Source organism: Pagrus major, chromosome 3 (assembly GCF_040436345.1).
Source record: "Pagrus major chromosome 3, Pma_NU_1.0".
In the NCBI taxonomy this organism is placed as follows: Eukaryota; Metazoa; Chordata; class Actinopteri; order Spariformes; family Sparidae; genus Pagrus; species Pagrus major.
Genome location: NC_133217.1, coordinates 22,392,797 through 22,412,990, shown reverse-complemented (window position 1 = coordinate 22,412,990; position 20,194 = coordinate 22,392,797). Strand labels below are relative to the sequence as shown.

General features: G+C 41.1%; 3 protein-coding genes across 4 annotated transcripts in view; 2 read left to right on the top strand and 1 right to left on the bottom strand.

Annotated features, from left to right (window-relative positions):
- Positions 1-5,907, top strand: part of thap7 (THAP domain containing 7) — a 10,892-nt gene extending 4,985 nt beyond the window's left edge. Inside the window, exons 2-4 of one of the 2 annotated variants that reach the window (XM_073462854.1) lie at positions 116-223; positions 1,219-1,315; positions 2,983-5,907. In XM_073462854.1, coding sequence (XP_073318955.1) covers positions 139-223; positions 1,219-1,315; positions 2,983-4,336 — 1,536 coding nt within the window. In that variant the 5' untranslated portion in view covers positions 116-138 and the 3' untranslated portion in view covers positions 4,337-5,907. The remainder of the gene's footprint in view (positions 1-115; positions 224-1,218; positions 1,316-2,982) is intronic. The other variant, XM_073462853.1, reaches the window with a different exon arrangement.
- The window catches only part of LOC140993880 (homeodomain-interacting protein kinase 1-like), a 318,372-nt gene that overhangs the window by 227,341 nt on the left and 70,837 nt on the right, over positions 1-20,194 (bottom strand). The gene's annotated exons all lie outside the window — the stretch shown is intronic.
- On the top strand, positions 9,100-18,194 carry LOC140993532 (protein S100-A14-like). The gene is made up of 3 exons (XM_073463005.1): positions 9,100-9,179; positions 13,714-13,845; positions 16,414-18,194. The coding sequence occupies exons 1-3, from the start codon at positions 9,171-9,173 to the stop codon at positions 16,576-16,578; spliced, it is 306 nt and encodes a 101-aa protein (XP_073319106.1). The 5' UTR covers positions 9,100-9,170; the 3' UTR covers positions 16,579-18,194.

Here is a 20,194-nt window from a genome sequence, read left to right as displayed (position 1 = left end):
AGGACACTGAGAGATGACATATTTCATTAGTTAAACTGTCAATGTTCTTGGTGCAAAATATGAGTACTGTATTTAGATAGCAACTTAAAATGTGTTCGAACCATTTCCCTCACAGTGGGATCAGAAGACTAAAAGAAGATGCATTTCCTACAGTATTTGATTCATTTTCAACGAAACGCAAAAGACCAGGAACACTGTGGAAACAAGAAGACACCCCTGTCAGGTAAACGGAACTGATCCACAATCAGATTTGTCATTGTTAATGAGCAATGCCTGAATGTACCACCCACTGACCTGTTAAGCAGTTCAGAAGCCTCATTTGTAAGTCAGGATAGACAGAAGATTCTCTGTTTGTAAAATTGTATTGAGACATGATTACATATAATGTGTCATCTATGATGATAGAGTCAAAAGATCATTATAGGAATTGTCAGTTTTTGCAACCGTATAAAAATTTCAACATCCACTGTTCAGTTCCCAGTTATGTCATCAGTGACCTTCTTTTACCTTTTAAAGCAGTTTGCATGACAGTAGACCTGAATGTTACTGCAGTGTTATTTGTAAATTCAAATGTGGTTATTATATCATAATAACAAACTCTCAGTAAAGAGATTTTCTTAACAAATTTACAAAGTACTTTAAAAGGAAAATAGTCTGCAGTCATGATAGAGAGGATGTACTGAGGCACAAGCCCCATTCACACTTCCCTTTCAGAGCGAGAATCATGCGCCAATACTCTGCCTTGCCGTCTGTGTGAAAGTTACAGGTGCAGAGAGGGGGGACAGTTTCACTGCGGCTCTGATGCGCCTCCGGAGGTAGTATCAGAGCTCCAGCATTGGCGAGAGGATGTCTGTGTGAATGGAAAAGCAGGAGGCGCGAGACAGGGGTGTGTCTGTCTGATGGTGTTCACAGTCTGACAGCTAAACAGATCCTTCACTAATCACACAAGTGTCCCACACTTCAACCCACAAACAATGTTACAGGACCAAACAACAGTAATGTGGTAACTGGTAGTGTCTTTGGCAACATATATGAGGAAAAAGATACCACAGTTATACGTGGAAAAGACTCTGTCATCCTGTCTGTCCTATCGAACAGTGTCTGTCCCCGGCAGCAGAGCCAGGCAGCTCTCGCAGTTGAATAGTGGTTATTTTGTGATGTGACAAAAAACTTTAACTCATCGTGTCTTTGTCTCCTTCCACTATTGTGTTGTTGTAGTTACTGTCTCTGGAAACTTCTGGAAACAGCAACTGTCAGCCCTCCTGACTGAGACCTTAGTGAACTTTCCCCCAGAAAACAGCATCCCTCCCCACAAGTGAGAGAGCCAGACAGGGCCTGCTGTTTACTGATGTAATGTAATTATGTAATTTAGAGCAAAAAAACATAGCTTTTCCAGGATGTATGATGGGTCGGGATCTCAATTACAACACATTATAACAGCATCCATATTATATTATTATTATATTATTATAAACAGTTGAACAGGTTGACAGGTGAAAACTGGAGGAAACACATGGATGTCAACGTCATGATGTGTACCGTCATGCCTCTTTTTGTTCCGCAGCACCAGCAAGCTGTATGAAATGACACACTGGAGCGGCTTTACGCCAGTGCTGCTTGGTTCAGTGTGAACAAAGAAAGGCGGTGTGAAGGCGAGCCTTCGCTGTGGCGATAATGCAGAATCTCTGTGTGAAAAGGGCTTCAGTGGTGTTTAACACTAGCATACTAATATGCTCTGTGTCAATGCTAACTTGTTAAGCAGGGTTGCTTTGTTGGTGTTAACATGCATGTAAACATTTGCTAATTAGCACAAAAAACAAAGTAGAGCTGAGGCTGCAGGGAATGTCATTAGTTTTACACATCGACTGTATGAAATATGGACCGAGCTTCCGGGTCTGAAAAGTGAAAGTGCTTAAATCTACATTCTCTCTAATATCCAGCAGGGGGCGACTCAACTGGTTTCCACAAGTCTGATTATTTGTGAGCTAAGGAGAAAATTAGCCTACTTCTCACTTGATTGATGACCTCAGTAAACTGTTTCCCAAAGAGTTTATGATCCCAGTTGCTAGTTTCTGGTCTTCTTCAACAAGGCACGATGTTCATTTAGTAAATGATGGTCCCATGTAGAGTGAAATAGATGATAAAGCTGGGTATGCTTAAGGGCGGGGCTACCTTATGAGTCACAGGTCACCTCAGTTTATAAAAGTATGTAAATAACGTCTTTTTAAATCAATTTGGGATCTTGGAGATTACTAAGAGCTGGATTACACCAAACTGCATGGAGCCATTTTATGGTTTGTTTGTTTTTTTTGTATTTCTGTTATTTTTACATTTTAAAACAGGTGAGAAGATAATGACTGAATTGTCACTTTTGGGTGAACTTTTCCTTTAATGTTACCTAACCTTTTGTTTTTCTGATGTGGGCCAATAAGTACGTACACCTGCATATGCAGACAAGTGCCAAATTAAACTTGAAAATGGGATTATAGAAACATAATGAATACAGATGAATGAACAGCCTCCAGGTCTCCACTCTGAACATCTATGGGTTCTGGAGCGATGGGTTGGACAGCACTCATCACTGCAGTCATCAAAACATCAAATGATGGATTGTGTTTTTGAAGGATGCTATTCAGCCCTCCTGTAGAGTGGCAGTAGAGTAACACACTTTTAACTTTTTCATACCAAAGGGAAATTGATTCACTCTATGGGCACTAAAAAGCACTATACTCAGTAAAAACAAGTTACTGCCCACACATGATGGACACACAAAGGCACAGACCTGTAGTGATTATAAAACTACCACATACAAGAACTTATGATAGCAGTTGTGCAGTAGAAACGATACAGTACAATACAGAATCAGCTGTAATTCTAATAAGTGTTGTGAATTGAATGTGCAAAGTTTGGGCCTTTCATTTGTGACCCATCTGTATGTCGATCATGTGAATGAAAAATGATTGGTTATCTTTTTTTCTGTAGGGAAAATTCCCACTCAGGCGACCTGGAGAACACTCGGCACATAGACAAGTGTCAGCCTTCAGAGGAACCAGCAGATCATAGGTCAGTGGTAGCAGCTGAGACTAATGAAAACACACCTGCATCTTCTCAAGTGCTGTCAGGGGTGGAGCAGATCTCACAGCAACAACATAGTCCTTCACCACCACTGGTGTCTCGACCTCTCTCCCCATCACATTACATGAGGCGTCTGCCCCCTCCTCCAGGCTTCTACCTGTCCAAGGAACACAGCTATGCTCAGCTCTGCCCCCTGTTGTGGAGGAGACGTTACAACCAGGCTATTGACTGCTTAGAGAAGGCCATACGACAGCTGCATGCAGCCAGGCGGCGGGAGAACCGTCTGCGGAGCACTGTGCTGAGGCTCCGTGATAAACGGCTGAAGCAGGCTCTGCTTGTGTCATCAGGTGTCTGTAAAAACAAGGGAAGCTGGACACCAGGGGGGGAGGACAGACGAAGCAAAGGAGGCTGTCGAGAGGAGACTGAGACTAATGCTAAATCTGAGGATGCAGGGTTGTTTGAGGACACATTTGTGGATCAGATGGAGTTGGAGGGAAGTTTTCTTCCAGACACCAACAGCTGGTCTGAGGGGGAGAAGGGATTCTGTTTTTACTGTGGAAGAGGACAGGTGCAGGATGCTGGTGAGGTAGCACACACAGTTTCAAAGACTGGGAAAGATGCTCAGCCTACAGTGCACGAAGACTCTCTGGAGATTCAGGGGAGTGTTGACATCAGTGCTTGTAGCACAGCTGAAAATGCCAACGACATTAAGATAGTCAGGTTGAAACGGCCAGCTGGGAAAAGTGTAGAGACCAGTGACTCAGATGAAACAAATTCCAAAGTCCTGCTCCACACTCAGCTTCAACATGTGACCCCTGCTGGAGCACCTCATACTGATACTCATGAGCAGAGTTTACACTTCTTAGGCTCTCAGTGTGAAAGAGAGACAGAGGCTGTGGGTCAGAAGCATCACCAAGACCTGCAGCAGCTGTTTTGGATACAGGACATTACTGAGGGACAGGTCATTCTGGTGCCTGTCCCTGCTGAAGACAGATTACAGAGCATTCTCAAGATGGAGGGAGTCGCTGATGGAGCACAAACCATCCTGGTGTCAGAAGTGGCTCATCAAGGAGACATGGGACACATGACAGAGAACAGTGGAGGTCTGTCCAAAGGGGAAACAGCCTGTGATGGTGAACATAGAGAGCAGCATTCTGTTATCAGCACTACATCTGTGGAAATGAGAGAAGATGTGAGGGAAAAGCTTAAAGAACACCTGGAGGGGTTTCACCTTCAGCTGAGCACTGAGTTTCTAAACTGAATGAGCACAGCAGTCATTTTGTTACCCCACATTCAATAAGTAAATGATTCATTTGTGAAGTCTTTTCTACCAGAATAGTTGAATGTGTTGTATGTCTAATGTGACAATTAGGGCAACTCCGCCAATTTTACACATTAAAGTGTGACGGTGCCTGGACGAGAGTTATCATAGTTTATAAAATGCTATTTCATACAAGAGACGTTGCCTGTAAAAGGTAGATTTACTGATATGCATTCAACATGCACTGGACCCAATAATATGAGTTAGCTGTCATTCTGTGTACAGAGAATCCAGTCTTCAGACACTTACCTGATAAAGCATGGAGCTGTAGAGAAACACAGGGCTTAGAGAGTTTTTTTCTGACCTTGATGTGTGTAACTTGGATTCAGTGGGACACTCCCTCTAAAAGACTGATGTTGTTTTAAAGACTCTGCATCACTAGGATTCAAATAATGGACTAATTCATATGCTAATAAACATATAAAACACAAAAGAAATCCTCTTTTCCCATCACAAATACTTACATATAGCCTGTATCCCAGTAGGACAGGGGAACATACTATTGTTTTACCACTTTTTAAACTATCCATAATGAGTCCAACAGTGTTACAGGAGTGCAATGCAGACCACTGGACTGCTTTTCAAAACCTGGTGCCTACATTACCCACAATGCAACTTAGCCACTGAGTGATATCACTGGAGGCAGTTTATCAGATTACATGTAGCTTCCTCTGGAGCCACAAAAGGCTTAAATGTGTGATATTGGTGGAGGTTCCCTTTAAAATCAACTCAGCCAGCAGTCAGATATGATGTTGTAGAGCAACAAATCTTTTTGAGATGCTTTAGTCACTTTATAAAGGTGCAGACCAATGGACATCTGTTTGCTTTTGTGCACAGAGCCAAACCCACAATTAATGTATCGTAAGTACTGTGTGTATCAAAGCCTGATTTTACTTCTTTCTCTGTGCCATAAAGCTGATGTCTAAAACTATTAAAACACATCAGTGACTACACTTTTGCACAGGATGACATGTTCCTTTATCACCTAGAAGGAATGTATGTTGGATTGACTCAATTCTACATACACTGTATGTCACTGTCTGCTAGAAATACTCACTAGAGATGTGGATTCATCCACTGCTGTATATACTGAATATTTCCTTCTGTTTGAGCAACATTTGTTAGAGTAACTGACCATTGTAGGAAGTCACTGAGCTAAGTATGAAACTTTGCATTTGTGTGATGTTTTTAAAGATTTAAATCTTCAGTAGGAGTCAATGGGCTTGAAGATGAGATCGACAGACAGGATTGGGAAGTCAGAAAATCGAGACGTACTAACACATTGTTGGTTTGGGGCTTTTTATGGGATTTGTTGAAATTTGAAAATATAGAAAACACCAGAATGACCCTTTTAATTTCAGTTCAGTTCAGTTCAGTTCACTGAACTGAACTGAACCCTTTTAATTTATAAATCAAAAAACATTAAAGATGTGATTGGTAAAAGAATGACACATACAATCAAAGTAAATCTCTGTTGTTGCAATAAAGGGATATGTACATTTTTGACTTGACCAGTCTTTGTCTTGTTCTTTTTTTAATTTCCTTAAATTTTCAACTGTGTTAGGAGGTGAACCATGTATTATCCAAATTGTGCAGAGTAATGTACTGTGCGTTTCATATAGAGCAGTGAACAGTTGTCACTGTGTTGTAAAGAAATAGACAAGAATAGAAAGATCACACAAATATCAACATCCACCTGAGATAAACTAAATGGCCACCATCATGTTGGTCCACTTAAAATGTTCTAGACACACCCACAGTTAACATTTTTGATGCACTGAAGGAAAACATTTTGCTCATTTGAAATAGTTGCTGATGACGACAATTCAGCTGCTGGGTGACATCTGTCACTGGAATCTCATGTACAAAGGCATTTTGGGACTAGGGGGGGGAATCATTACCTTTGAAGAAATGTTGTCAGTAAACAGCTTTTATTTGCAAATGATCACATTCTGTTTTTATTTACATTTTGTGTCCAAACCAAAAACTCCATCTGTCCAAACTATTTTGTAGTGAAGGTTGAATACAGTGAGCAGAATCTCTGTGGTGTGGAAGCACACACAATAGATTTAAAGCATTATCAGGTAAAAACCGCTCAGACCCATATAACCATTAGCAAAGTTAAATGATAGAGAAGGAGAACTCTAAATATATTATTTCATGACCATCCCAAAACTAAACATTCCTGTAATGTTCCCCAGGCCTTTGTTCTCATGTCTGTCTTGTTCAACCACCTGTAAAACTCTGTTTGGGTCACCCGTTGAGGTTCAGTCAGCCAGTGTAATGACTGCTTACTGTTAAACTGTTTACACAACATGATAACGTGCTTCATGGGGGGACGACTTACTTTCCAGAACTTGCATTTGGTCTCCAACTTAGGACATCGTATAGTCTAATCTTCTGCTACTTAACACACTCGCTCTAGCCCTCAGACCTGGTGAAATATTAACCTAAGTCTGTCACATCATATGGCCAACTATAAACTGCCTGTTCCCAGCAGTAGCACAACACTTTGCGATGGTTAGCTTGTTACCTGTGGCGATATATGCTAAGTTTAATGTCTCTCTCACATTAGCAAGTGACTGACCTATCTGGGTGCATTTTGAGATGCCTGATGAAAATTGACATTGTTGAACAGGCATCATTTATCCTGGTGCCACACACCTTACATGTAGCTGTTCGCTTATTTCCACTGTGCACAAAGTTACTGTAACCAAAAGTAATGATAAAAGGCACAACTCCGGGAGGACTTGTTGTCGCCATGGTCAATGCATTTTTTGATCTGTGAGTAGCACATAGCGCATGCGTTACGTTGCACATAGCGGCAAAGGGGATATGCAGCTCGTCATACATTTCCCTAACGTATATGGACCAATAAAATGAAATAGAAATACATGAATAAATTTACATTAAAAAAAGCAATAATTGCATGAAATACAGGTTGTTCACGAGTCTCGAAGCTTGAGTCCGAGTCAAGTCTGAAGTCTTTTGAGGTGGAGTTGCAAGTCAAGTCTGAAGTCACTGTTTGTGTGACTTGAGTCCAAGTCTCAGACTTGAGTCCCCATCTCTGGGCTGTACTGCTGAGGGTTCACTTGTGTGTACTCTTGCCAAAAAGACATCATTTTGTTACGGTCAGCCAAGTTTTTGTGTTAACTTTTGCCTTCGTGCACCTCGGACGTTTGGAGGTTGGAGGTTGAAAGTTGGAAATTCAAGTTGGGAATTTCTTACTGCGGCTGGAACGCAGCACAAAACAGGCAAGGAGTTTTATCAAGGGGCATTATGGGAAATGTAGGATCCAGTGGTTCTGGAGCGTGACTCATACCAGGGAGTAACAGTCAGTCAGCCTCTGGTACACAGCTTCTGACTATTGTATTTTTAATCTGTCTCTCGTGAGTCCCACCCACCCATCCCCACCTTCTCGCAGTGAAAAACTAAATTACTGGAGTGAGCCTTTAATTGTGTGAGTGTTTGTATTTAGAAACGTGAACTGCCCACCTTGCAAGTTTTTAAAAGCCTCTCCAGAATTGGAAATGGTTTTCTCTTCACGTCTCAGTCATTTGTCATGACTCGTAGGGAGCACAGTGTAACGTAATGGGAATGTTGGCTGTTTGCTCAAAGTCTTATGTGTTGGGGTGTATGTGTTTGTGTATTCATGCGTGTGTGTGTTCATGTTTGTGTTAATGCAAAGCATCTGGGAGCAGCCCAGTGCAGTAACGCTTCGGATGAAACAGTGGGCTGGGTTAATGGTCTCATACTGAAACAATTCACTGTGGCTTCCTTGATTGGGTGTGGCATCAACCCTTCCCAGTCATACATTCAACAGGAGGAGGAGGAGGATGGGGGGGGGGGGTATGGGACGCTGACCGTGTAAATCATTGAAATCATAATATTTTCTGACACACCCATCACCCGAGGACATCAGCTGCTCTCTGCAGTATGTCTCCCAGCCTGGGAGAGACTGTCCTTTCGGAGCAGGCTGCTGTCAGTCTGCTCGGATTCTGTTGATTCTTCTACAGCTCTTTTTTCTTCCGATAGATTCTTGTGGTTAAGCTTTCCCCTCACTCCTACACCCACCCCACCGACTGTCTAAAGTCATGAAACCGGATAGAAGGAATGTGGTCATGCCTGTTTCCTTCTCCCTCTCTGTCACTCCCTCCTTTTTTCTCTTCTTCTTCTTCTTCTTCTTCTGTTTTTTTAACTGAAAAACGTTTTTCCAAGAACGTAACTCCGAGGCATTTCCCACAGTCTGAATGTCTCCCATAAGGTCTGGATAGATTTTCATGTAAAGCTGCAGTATCAACAGTACTTGGTGTCACAGTAACAGTCGGTAGTGAGGAGGTTAACAGTGACAGTCTTGAAGAAAAGTAGAATACCAGCCTCGACTTGTAGGCAGTTATTGCGCAAAACAACAGTGTCCAACTTTTCCTAAAGGTTTCCAGATGTGGAATGAGCTGTCTGCTGAATGTGAGCTGTGTCTCAGTGGTATATCCACACATCTCACTCTATACACGGCTATACATTAACACGTTTTTGCTCAAAGCACAAGCTGAAATGCTGATGGTATGTGTGTGATAAAGGTAGACTGAAGTATGAGGTGAGGTAGGCTGAAGGTAGCTGCAGCTCCCTCCTCCTGGCTCTCCTCTGTGTGGAGGGAGGATCCAGGAAGGCTGCCAGCTGCTGACAGAGCCTCTGCTCCACTGACACACAACAGCAGCGAGGCAGCCGCGAGACACGCAGGAAGAACAGCGAGCACACTCCGCAAACTACAGCCGACATGCCTCAGGTAAGAACTAATACACGAGCTGTTCTCTGACTGTAAAGGCTGTGGAAAGATCCGCACACTGTGTAGCCTGATGGTGAGTTTTTCATTAGTTTCATGTAGTTTTCACGGAGAAAGCTGCCCAGCTGCTGACTCTTGGTCATAATTTCTGTGAACGTGTGTTGCTGTCGGAGGACGATGGGAAAGTTTGAGTGAGGCGGAGAGTTTCCTGCTGAAGAAGCGCCATCTCACGCCAGAAAAAAATGTCGCTGAGGAGCAGCTTTCCCAAGATAGGTCCAACTGTTAACTGTTTGTGGTTTACCAAACAGACATTTTGTCTCACAGCCACCGTCTTAGAAATGAGACAGATTGGGCTGAGCAGCCTAAAGAAACGACTTCAGCTTGTTTCACGGAGTTTGTACGGACCAGTGCTGCCAGCTGCCCCTCCCTGACAAGACCTGGAGTTGAGAGCAAACAGTCCTGAGATACTCTTACTGACACCTTGGACACATGTACACAACATACAGGCAGCATTAAAGTAGGAGGATGTTACAGCAGTCAAAGTAGAAAGAATAAGGAGCACTGTGGTGTTCAGTAACTGAATCAGAGGCGTGTCTCATTTGAATGTGGGCCCAGGTGGAACTCACCTACCTGTCTGTTACTGCTGAATGTAGATCATGATTGTGCAAAGCATGGCTTCCGCTTTATTGTAGTACCTTTCTCATTGGGTTTCATTCTCTTCCTGCATTAATAATGACAAGTAAATCTAATTTAACATTGTTAAATTCAGTGCACTGATGTCATTGTAGACAAAGTTTATTGTTAAACTGTAAAATATCCAGCAAAACTTGTTTTGTATATCAGCTGATTTATCAACAACGGATTTTTTTAACTTCCTAAGTGCAATATTAGTATGGGAGTCTGAGAAAGCAACTCATTCAGTTAAAAGAAATGATTAAAAACTGCTGAGAGAAAAAACAATGCTCAGCTCATCCTGTGGTCAAGGACCCTAAACCTAACCATGACCCTAAAGATAACTTTGCTAATTGTATTATGAAGCCCCCAAACAAGCTTAAATATCCTAAAGGTTGTCCACCTCACTGTTGACGTGTGGAAGCAGCTGTGTAGAGTTTCAGATGAACAGTGAGCTGGAAGAGGAGGGATTTATTTGGGTGTGGTAGCACGCTAACAGAAAAGGAAATTGAAACAACTCATAAAATGCTTCTCGAACTTTACTTTCCAATAAAGGTTAAAAAATGACTAGTTTTAAAAACGTAACCTACCTACAAACACACACATTAAAACTTTTCTTCCATTAAACTCAGACTACACTGTGTTTGACAGTGCTTATATTTCAGAGACTCTGACTCATTTGGTATCTTTAAGCTAACATAATCTTTGTGTAATACTTCCTAATGTGGTGTCGACACTGTGCCTTTGTCTACAGTCATGATGTTGGCGCTCTCTGTGGGATAGTTTTTCTTGAGGTGAAGAGGGCTTGCAGCAGCTTGTGGTACATCAGTCAGAAAGGGTGTGGCTTTGACAGAGTTGTTGGGCCACATGAAGTGAGCAACTGCAGCAAAAAACCGGAGTGACTTCCACTGATGGCCAAGAGACAACTACCTGAAATGCTGCTCTACATACACACATTTAAACTTTGGTTCAGTTGCAGCTCTCATCAATTTAGAGAAAATGCTCTAAAAAGCTACAGTACACCTCCTGCTCAGCAGCAAACAGCAGACAGTCAGGAGCTGGTGAAGACCAAAAATAGAGCTAAAAACAGAGTGAATTTTGGACTTTGACACAAACACAACTCCAATTGAATGCTAATGTTAGTCCGTAACTGTCAGATGTGTGATTAAGGAACTGTTTGCTAACTTTATCTTAACAACTTCATATGGTTGCTACATTCACAACAGTCACTGATTACCACTTCAAATAGTTGTAATATGTTGTGCAATTCTTAATAGTTGTGTCTGGAAAAGCAGCAGTTAAAGAACTTCAAAAAGGAAGTGCCATAAAAAATTAGATTCAAAGTTAATTCTTGACCTTGGAAACAGTTGTTGACAAAACAGCCCTTTCTCAATGCCCATTTGACTGTTGTTGTATCACACAGCAGATGGAGTTTATTGTCATGACAGATTTTCCAGTGATCTATATATTTTCTAATGGTTTTAGGACATCTTGTCCACATTGGCTCACAGGTCAGAAAAATAATTTGACAAAAAAAAAAAATGTCACCACAAGGTCCATTCAGGTCCATTTTGTTGAAGTAGCTTGTGTGATACAACTGAATGCTCTTTCTCAGTTATTAAACGGACTTTGTGGTAGATTGTTTTGTCAACATAGTTCCAAAACTTCATAAATGCATAAACTACCATTTTTTACTGGCTTTAAAAGGAGATACAACTAAACACATACACTAAGGTGGACTAAATGGTAAACAGCAGATCACCTTTGGTTCTTCAGACAAGTAAAGAAATGTTGCTCACATTCAAAAAGAGCTTTATTGCTATTTGTTACTAGCTCTGCAACTGGATAAGCTTCTACTAAGTACTGCTGGGCTACAAGAGCCAAAGAGTTTGAATGTCAGAGCAAATTCAGATCTTCAAAATCCATTCCATTCTAACTTCATTTTCGGTAAAAGCTATACTATAAGTGCTCTTCAGCGACAAATTCCTTCTTGCTGACTTTTTGATGGAGGTGATGATTCAGCACACAGGAAGCCCTGAAATTGGTATGATGTTGACCTGCTGTCCTGTTTCATGGCGATCCTGCATCGCCACTCTACTTTAAATTTACAGGATTCCTTTAGCTTGCTTTAAAGCAGATGGAGATATATCTCATAGGTGTAAATACCAGGGGGTATTGTTAGTCAATGGGTAGCTGAGGTTTGCTAGTTTGATACAATAACATCAACCAGTGTTTGCAAACTGTTAAATTTGAGTCAATGAGAGAAGCTGGCAATGAAATGTAGTTTCCCTTAGCTGGCAGGGTGACGGAGTGTTGGTTAGCAGAGCTACAGCACTACTTTTGGTGTCCCCCTAAGAAATTACTCCTTGAGAAAACAATTTGTAACTGTCCCCACCAGCTGTCAGTTTTTTGGTTTTTTTTGCTATTATTACCATCAGCCAATCCTGCTCATAGATTTGAAAAATCACCCACAATGACCTAGTACTCTGAGTAATATTAAAAAGACACCATGGGTCAGTAAACATGAGTCTTACAGCATCTTATTGCACAACAACACTCATGACAATAATGTCTCCCTGACCCTGAACCTGCAATAACTAGTTTTTGGCACGTGGTGGAAACAAGTTGTGAACACAACACTGACACATCATTGCCTTTTAAATTGATATGGCAAAAAACAAAATATTTCCAAGGTCAAGAATGAACTTTGAGCCTCATCTTTTTGGCTCCTCCTTTTCATATTTATTTTACTGTTGCCTTTTCCATCATTGAGTAGTAGGTAGTAGGGATGAAACGATACCACAAACTCACGGTACGTTATTTATCACAATTAAATAGATAAACATTTTTAAAAAATGACTTGAACAATGTCCTTTTAATAATAAATGTGATGTGTACGGAATGTATTATTTGTATACAATACTTCCTGCGGACAGCTGACCTGCTTGCTCCACCTAACAAGCCTAGAGACATTGTTGTGGCGAAATGTGGGTCAGGAGAATGAGTGAAGAGGTCGAAGTGTTACTATAACTCAAACATGGCTGAAAACAGACATTAACAGGGAATCTGTGTGAGCTAACAGTCTGAGTCGAGCATTGAGAACTAAACCAAAGAAGCCAACCAATCAGAGGTGGAGTAGGGCGGTTCTTATGAGAACTAGTTGGTCTTCTTGAGCAGTATGACTGCGCCCTCTGCTGTTCAAACAAAACAATAGCGTGACAAGGAGACACGGGAAAATGCATTCACACTGATTTCCCTTATTATATCCATGAACTTTACAAGCAAAATAACCACATGATAGGTTGATAGGTATTGTCACAGTCCTACGACAGAATTGCAGCATTTTTTTATCGCAATATCGTGAAATTCAGTATTTCGTTGCATCCCTAGTCACAGTCCTGGTCAGGGCAGCTGTTAAACACGCCTATCTTGGGCCCCCCGGTAGCTCAGTTGGTAGAGTGTGCGACATGTCCAGAGGAAACCCAGGGTTCGAGCCTGACCTGTGGCGATTTGCTGCATGTCATCTCCCCTCTCTCTCATCTCCTTTCCTGTCATTGCTCAAGCTGTCCTGTCAATAAAGCCATGAAAAGAGAAAAAACAAAACAAAACAAAAAAAAAAACACCCGTCAGTCTAATAGACCCAGTCTGGTGTCCAGCCGTGTTCACTGCTGCATGGTCCATGCAAATCCTAGTTGGCTAATACGGTCACTAGCATGACAGCTAACAGAGCTCTGTGTGCAGAGGCAGAGATTTGGGGTGAATAACTTATAGTTAATCTTGTAAGAGATCAATGCAACTATCATAACAGTGATATTAGATCTAGGCATGACTATTTCTGTTGTCTGTCTTCCTCCATTTCTTCCAGTTTTCAGACCTGGAGAAGGCCATCAACACGCTGGTCACCCAGTTCCATTCGGCTTCAGCTAACAATGGGCCAACGCTGAAAACTGATGAATTCAAAGGTCTTCTGTCCTCCCAGATGCCTAATGTGGTCCAGGTAAAACTGCTGTCATTCTCCATGTTCTTCACCCTCAGACGGACCTGCTGCTGACTGCAGCAGTTGGGTGTGGCAAAACACCTCACCTTACTCACCTCACACAGACAGTTAGAAACATGCTCAGCAGCAGAGTCACAAACACAAACTGTTAAGACTTGCAGACACACAGAAGAACTAGGCTCAGTTGAATGTTGCAAAAATCCATCATCTAACCTTTAATTCAACTGACTGTCTCGGTCGGTCCTCATGTGTACTGAGGAGTGTACTCCTGAAAATCTGTTAAACATCCCTTTAGGCTTGAAAGATGGCTCTAATAGTTGTGCCTTGTATAATCGCTTATGTTTGTTGCTCGCAAGTGAAACAGCTAACTGCAATAATCACAAGCTGAGTATTCAGCCACACTTTGGGGACAAAGTATGTTATATGTTAGGAACACATTAGTCAGTCGACAGAATTTTAACCTCCTTCACTTTTCAATCTTTTACTTTTTTTTTCACCTACAAGTCAACGGACATGTGTCTGCTATCACAAACCAAAAGTGCACATGTGAGTCTCAACTGTAACAGTCACTATGTTTACATGTTAGAAAAAGACGAACTATTGTGTTAGTCCGACTGAAATCGCACTAAATCAAATTTCTTGAAGTCGGACTAACACACATTAAAAAAATCTCAGAGTGAACTCAGAGTTCAAACAGTATTGTCTCAAACTATATCTCGTTTGAAAATACATCGATATCTATTAATGCGTCGGGATAACACCCAGCCCTAGTAAATGCTTAGTTACAATTCATCACTCTAACCAAGTTAATAACTGAGTTTAGGCTACATCAAAAAAATCAGATGAAGAAACACCAGCAGTCCGATGGTCGGGCAGGTTGCAAACAAGCCAACAGGTTAATCAAACTTAGTTGAGTATGCCCAGCTGCGCTGCACGACCACACATTCACACCTGAGGCCTGTATGAAGATTTCAGCATTCCCAGGATATGTCTCTGTTACCTGGCTTCACTAAGCTTAACAATGACAATCGCATCAAGCAGTCCCACAAAGATGGTTATCAACTCAAGCTGTTAAATAAGGTCAGATAAGACCAGAGTTCAGGTGACTTGCGTTTGCTTGTTTTGTATAGGTTAGTAATTTTCCTACTACAATTTTAGCACTTCTTACTTGGTGCTATTTATTCTTTTTTTTTTTTTTTTAATGCACCATGTTTTTTGCACTTTCCAGCACTTTGTATGATACAGATGTGCATATCTATTGTATGTGATTTTGTGTAATTGCATGTTCTGTGTTACTTGTGGCTGCAGCATGGGCGAATGGCCCAGAACAAATTTCCCACATTGTGGGACAATAAAATTAATCTTAATCTTAATCTTAATCTTAACTCGATAAATCAACAGCCAGGTTTTCCACATCTAGCCATGAGTACATTCACATTAAGGGGAGGTGTTTACAGCATCTGACCAATCACAAACATGGACAAGTCTACTGGCAAACTATCAGACAAATAGAGGAAGAGCTTAAACACACAGGCTGAAAACACACAGTTGCAGCTGCACCGACTGTGTGTAAATGAACAGGTTTTTATCATCACTGGACCATCATAAGGACACAAGTAGATCCAACTGTAATTTGTCTATTCCATTAAATTAATGTGATGCTTAGATGTATTCTTATGGTGTGGACAACAGTTTTAGCCTCATTCTTTCAGCTGCAGCCCCAGCAGTGTCAAACAGATTTAGGACCAATAAAAAATAGATAGAAAAGCTTCTTAACACTGACCAGCCAGAGTTAACCCTGAAGCTACCTTGCTTCAGGGTACAGGCCCCTGACGCTGCCCAGTGCAACAACATTCTGACCTGTGGGTGACTGAGCAGCTCCACTGGAGCAGTTGTAGGTTTAGGGCCTTGCTCAAGGGCACCTCAGTAGTGATAATGGGGGAGGACCAAGCGTGACTCATTTCCCTCCTGTCCGGACATCAATCCGCCAACCCTCCAGTCACAAACCCACTTCTCTAAACTTTTTAGCCTGATTCTGATATATATAGTTTTTTGTTTGACTCAACTTTTAATTGTAAGATTTTCTGGACAAAAATATCTGGCTGTTGTTCTGTCGTCTTCATGCTCCTGTTTCTTGCTTTATCCACCTTCTTTTTAGCAGTGTCGCCGTATTCTCAAAAGTCAACTATCACTTTGTTGAGGACAATGTCCAAACTGACTGACAAATAAGGACCAATTTGTAATAAACCAGAATGATACCTTACTGTAAAGAGGTAAAGGGCCCAATTGTAAGATAGTTTATTGTTGAGTCTCATTCCCAACTCATCAAATACTGATTCTATGGTTCGATGGACAGCATGACCTACCAGCCCAGAGTATAGGCATGTGACAAGTTGGGAATGAGACTCAACAATAAAATATCTTACAAACTGAACTTTTATGTATCGGTTAGTGGCCAGTGCCTTCACTTACACTTTGAAGACAAAAGTAATCTTGAACTGTTTTTGCTTTGCTCATACTGTCAAAACATGGCCGAGTTCCACATGTTGTCCTGTTGTGTTCCTGCAGGGAATTGGCACAGACCAGGGCATGGCTGAGATCATGCGGAAGATGGGTGTAGGTGACGGCGAGGGCATCTCTTTCAAGCATTTCTGGAACTTAATCCAGTCAGTAGCCACCTCGCAGCATGGCCTCCTTAGCAGCCAGCAAGGATGCAGCTGCATCCTCCTGTGAAGAGCATGCTGTCAGCCCAACACATCAGCACGCTCTGAGTCTCCACCCTGAAATGTAACTAGACAGAGTAACAATATTCACATCACTCTCCTTATCAGGTGTCGGATGGAATACAAAGGCAAAGCCTAGTCTGCGCACAGCAAGCTATTTCCAACATTCATGAGTAAAACAACACAGGTTCTAAATGCTGACATCTCTATCTGACAGGTTTACACATTACACTTCTGCCACTATACTGCCCAGCATCCTTTGCACCAGATAAAGTTCAAATTCAGGCTAGTTTGCATTTCAATTCTCAAATTGTCCATGTCCTATTTAAAACATCTAAATAAAATAAGAACTAGTTTACAATTACAGAATCTAATCATCCTCTTACTAACTACCAGAGAGTTTAGACAGCTAAACCAAGACACAACTCCAGCACCAACAGCATCAACCCTACACTCAAAGGCATCAGTATGCTTAAAAGGCATCTGTCGTAGGCCAGGTCTAATGGCATCTGAATGCCCCTCCCCCACACCCACAGCAGAACTGGGGAGGTTGTGTCCAAACATTACAAGTGGGGGACATTCAGAACAACTACAGTATTAACACTCATGCCTTCAGATGTGGTTGGACTACATGTTCTACTAACTAATGACACATATTGAACTTCAAGCATTTTGCAGCACTTAGAATGCAAGAGCCCAACACTAAATTTGAAATAAATGGTGCAAAAGGTGCTGGCATTATGACAGACATATTAATACACATAGAAACTCACTCCAATTTTGTCTTCATCTTCACTTTTGTTTTCCATGTTCAAATGAGTTGTTACTAATAACAGGAGGATGAACCGCCCACTGTTGTGGTATTTACAACAAGTATATTTTCTAATAGCGATGGTCATCTCACTAGTTATTCACATAAATGCCAAGCATATACTGGAGTTTATATACAACATAATAGTGTAATCAACTTTGCATTAAAAAATGTTTACTCATAAGTACCATTTGAAGGCACAATATGAGCATGTATAAACAACACATAAGGTCACATTATGAGAAATACTGAGGAAGAACGACAGTTAAACTTTCAGAAGCTTTGATACATTCGAATGAGATTCTCTCTTCCTTTGTGCAGAGCTGACTCAAGGCTACATTTTTGCTGTTTTTCTCATTTCACAATATCTAGGATGGGAAATTCACTATGAAATGTGAAGATCTAACAGACAGAGACAGATAAACGTTTAAATTCACCAGACACTCAGTAATAGTAAATCAGTATTTTGTATCTGAAATCCACCAGCCACTTTTATATTTTACCAGCATTTGGCTGGTAGCTGGTGTTAAACCTCTGTTGATTCTGTCTGAATCTTTAAGTATATGACACTAATCATCTCAATTTGACCTCATGTGCTTGTAACAAAACACAAAAGTGTACTTTGGATGCGTTCTGTATGTCTGACTTTGGAGAAACATCTCAAAATGTGTGCTTTATAGTCTCTTTATAAATTTATACCAGTAATGCTTTACCCTCTGTGATCCTGCATTTTCTATGTATTTATGTTTTGTAATTCTCTGTATTCTGACCTGTGTGACACCTTAAGAAATGATGTAATAAATACACAAAAAGTAGGACTGCTTTTGTTATTGTTTAATCAGGTATTGGTTAACATGAAAATAACAAATTGTCTCACACAGTTTAAATGGTCTATATGAAAACATGAAGTATCTACAGGAACAGTCGTTATTTTTTATTCCTTTAAAGGTGCAGTGTACTTCAGAGGATCCATTGCCAATAATGGAAAGTAATATTCATAATGCTATTTTTATTAGTGTATAATCACCTGAAACTAAGAATCATGTTTTTGTTACCTTAGAAATTAGTCTTTTCTATCAACAGAGGAAGCAGGTCCTCTTCCAAACACTGGCTCTATGACGGGGCCTTTTGCGTTGTTGGCGACCACTGTACAGGTGAAACTCGAAAAATTAGAATATCATACAAAAGTTCATTTATTTCAGTAATTCAACTTAAAAGGTAAAACAAATATATAGACTCATTACATGCAAAGCGAGATAGTTCAAGCCTTTATTTGTTATAATTTTGATGATTATGGCTTACAGCTTATGAAAACCCCAAATTCAAAATCTCAGAAAATTAGAATATTACTTGAAATCAATAAAAGGATTTTAAATACAGAAATGTCGGCCCTCTGAAAAGTATAATCATGCATATGTACTCAGTACTTGGTTTGGGCCCCTTTTGCATGAATTAACTCTTTTGCATAAACTGCTGAGGTCTTATGGAAGACCAGGATGCTTCAATAGCGGCCTTCAGCTATACTGCATTGTTTGTCTCATCTTTCTCTTGGCAATGCCCCATAAGTTCTCTATGGGGTTCAGGTCAGGCAAGTTTGCTGGCCAATCAAGCACAGTAATCCCATGGTCATTGAACCAGGTTTTGGTACTTTTGGCAGTGTGGGCAGATGCCAAGTCCTGCTGGAAAATGAAGTCAGTATCTCCATGAAGCTTGTCTGCTGAAGGAAGCATGAAGTGCTCTAAAATGTCCTTGTAGACAGCTGCATTGACTCTGGACTTAAAGGAACTTGGGGCAGGATCAAGAAATAAGACTCAATAGTGACACGACGGCTGTTGCGGCCGTTAGGGTAATTTTCGAGATCACACAATTAATGTGATCTCGAAAATCTTACAGGAATTGTGTCCTATGAGGAACTATGGGCAACTTTGAAACAATAATGGTGGCTCCTCAAGAGGTTAGCATAGATGCTGCTATAACATCAGTTCTATCGGAATTGGTGACATTATTTATTGAAAGAGCAAAGTGAAAGCTCCAGTGAAAATGTGTTTTGACTCTTCGCATCGCTAGATGCCACTTACTTCTGCACACTGGACCTTTAATTTGGTTATTATCATGATAATTTCCACTCTTCTAGTCATTACATCTCTATCAAATGTGTAGCTGTGCCAGTAAGCTGAAGCAGCAGCATTAATCTATATAGCACTTTATTGCAGTGTCCTATCAGCCTATCAGGCAGAACATGAGTGTCAGACCTTTTTGCATAGAAGAATACTAGAGCTACTGTACAATTAAGACAAAACTGTGACCTGAACTACATTCACACATTATACCAGCATTATGAGTTTTAATTCTCATGGAATGATGGAGTACATCCTCTCTTGAGTTTCTTTCCCTCAGGCGTACCTCGAAAGAATTCTAGATAGGAAGAGAACACATACTTATTCATGACTTTGACCCTGCCAAAAATATCCAGCTCTGTTTGCTCATCATGGTCAACAGCAGTCATGATCTGCTTCGATTTGATGTACAGGGCATTTTCCTTTGCTACAACCTGATCTAACCAAATCTGTCTGTTCTGTGGTGCCCTCTCGTAGTTTTCAACAGTGCAGCCATAGAATCCTCGTTGCAGACGATCAGGCCAGGGCTGCTCAATCACCATGGGGTGGTCATCTCCAACAAATGCTGTGCACAGGGGGCTGTCAGTCCCCCGTGTGTGGCCTACTTCACAACCGATGACACTCATGAGGAAAAGCGAGAAGGTTCTGAAGTTACGCACAGATGCTGAAAACACTGCTGCCATGAAGTAACGACCCCA

Coding starts and splice junctions, on each gene's coding strand:
- LOC140993532 (XM_073463005.1), top strand. Junction 13,846..16,413: donor AGATGCCTAATGTGGTCCAG/GTAAAACTGCTG, acceptor GTGTTCCTGCAG/GGAATTGGCACAGACCAGGG.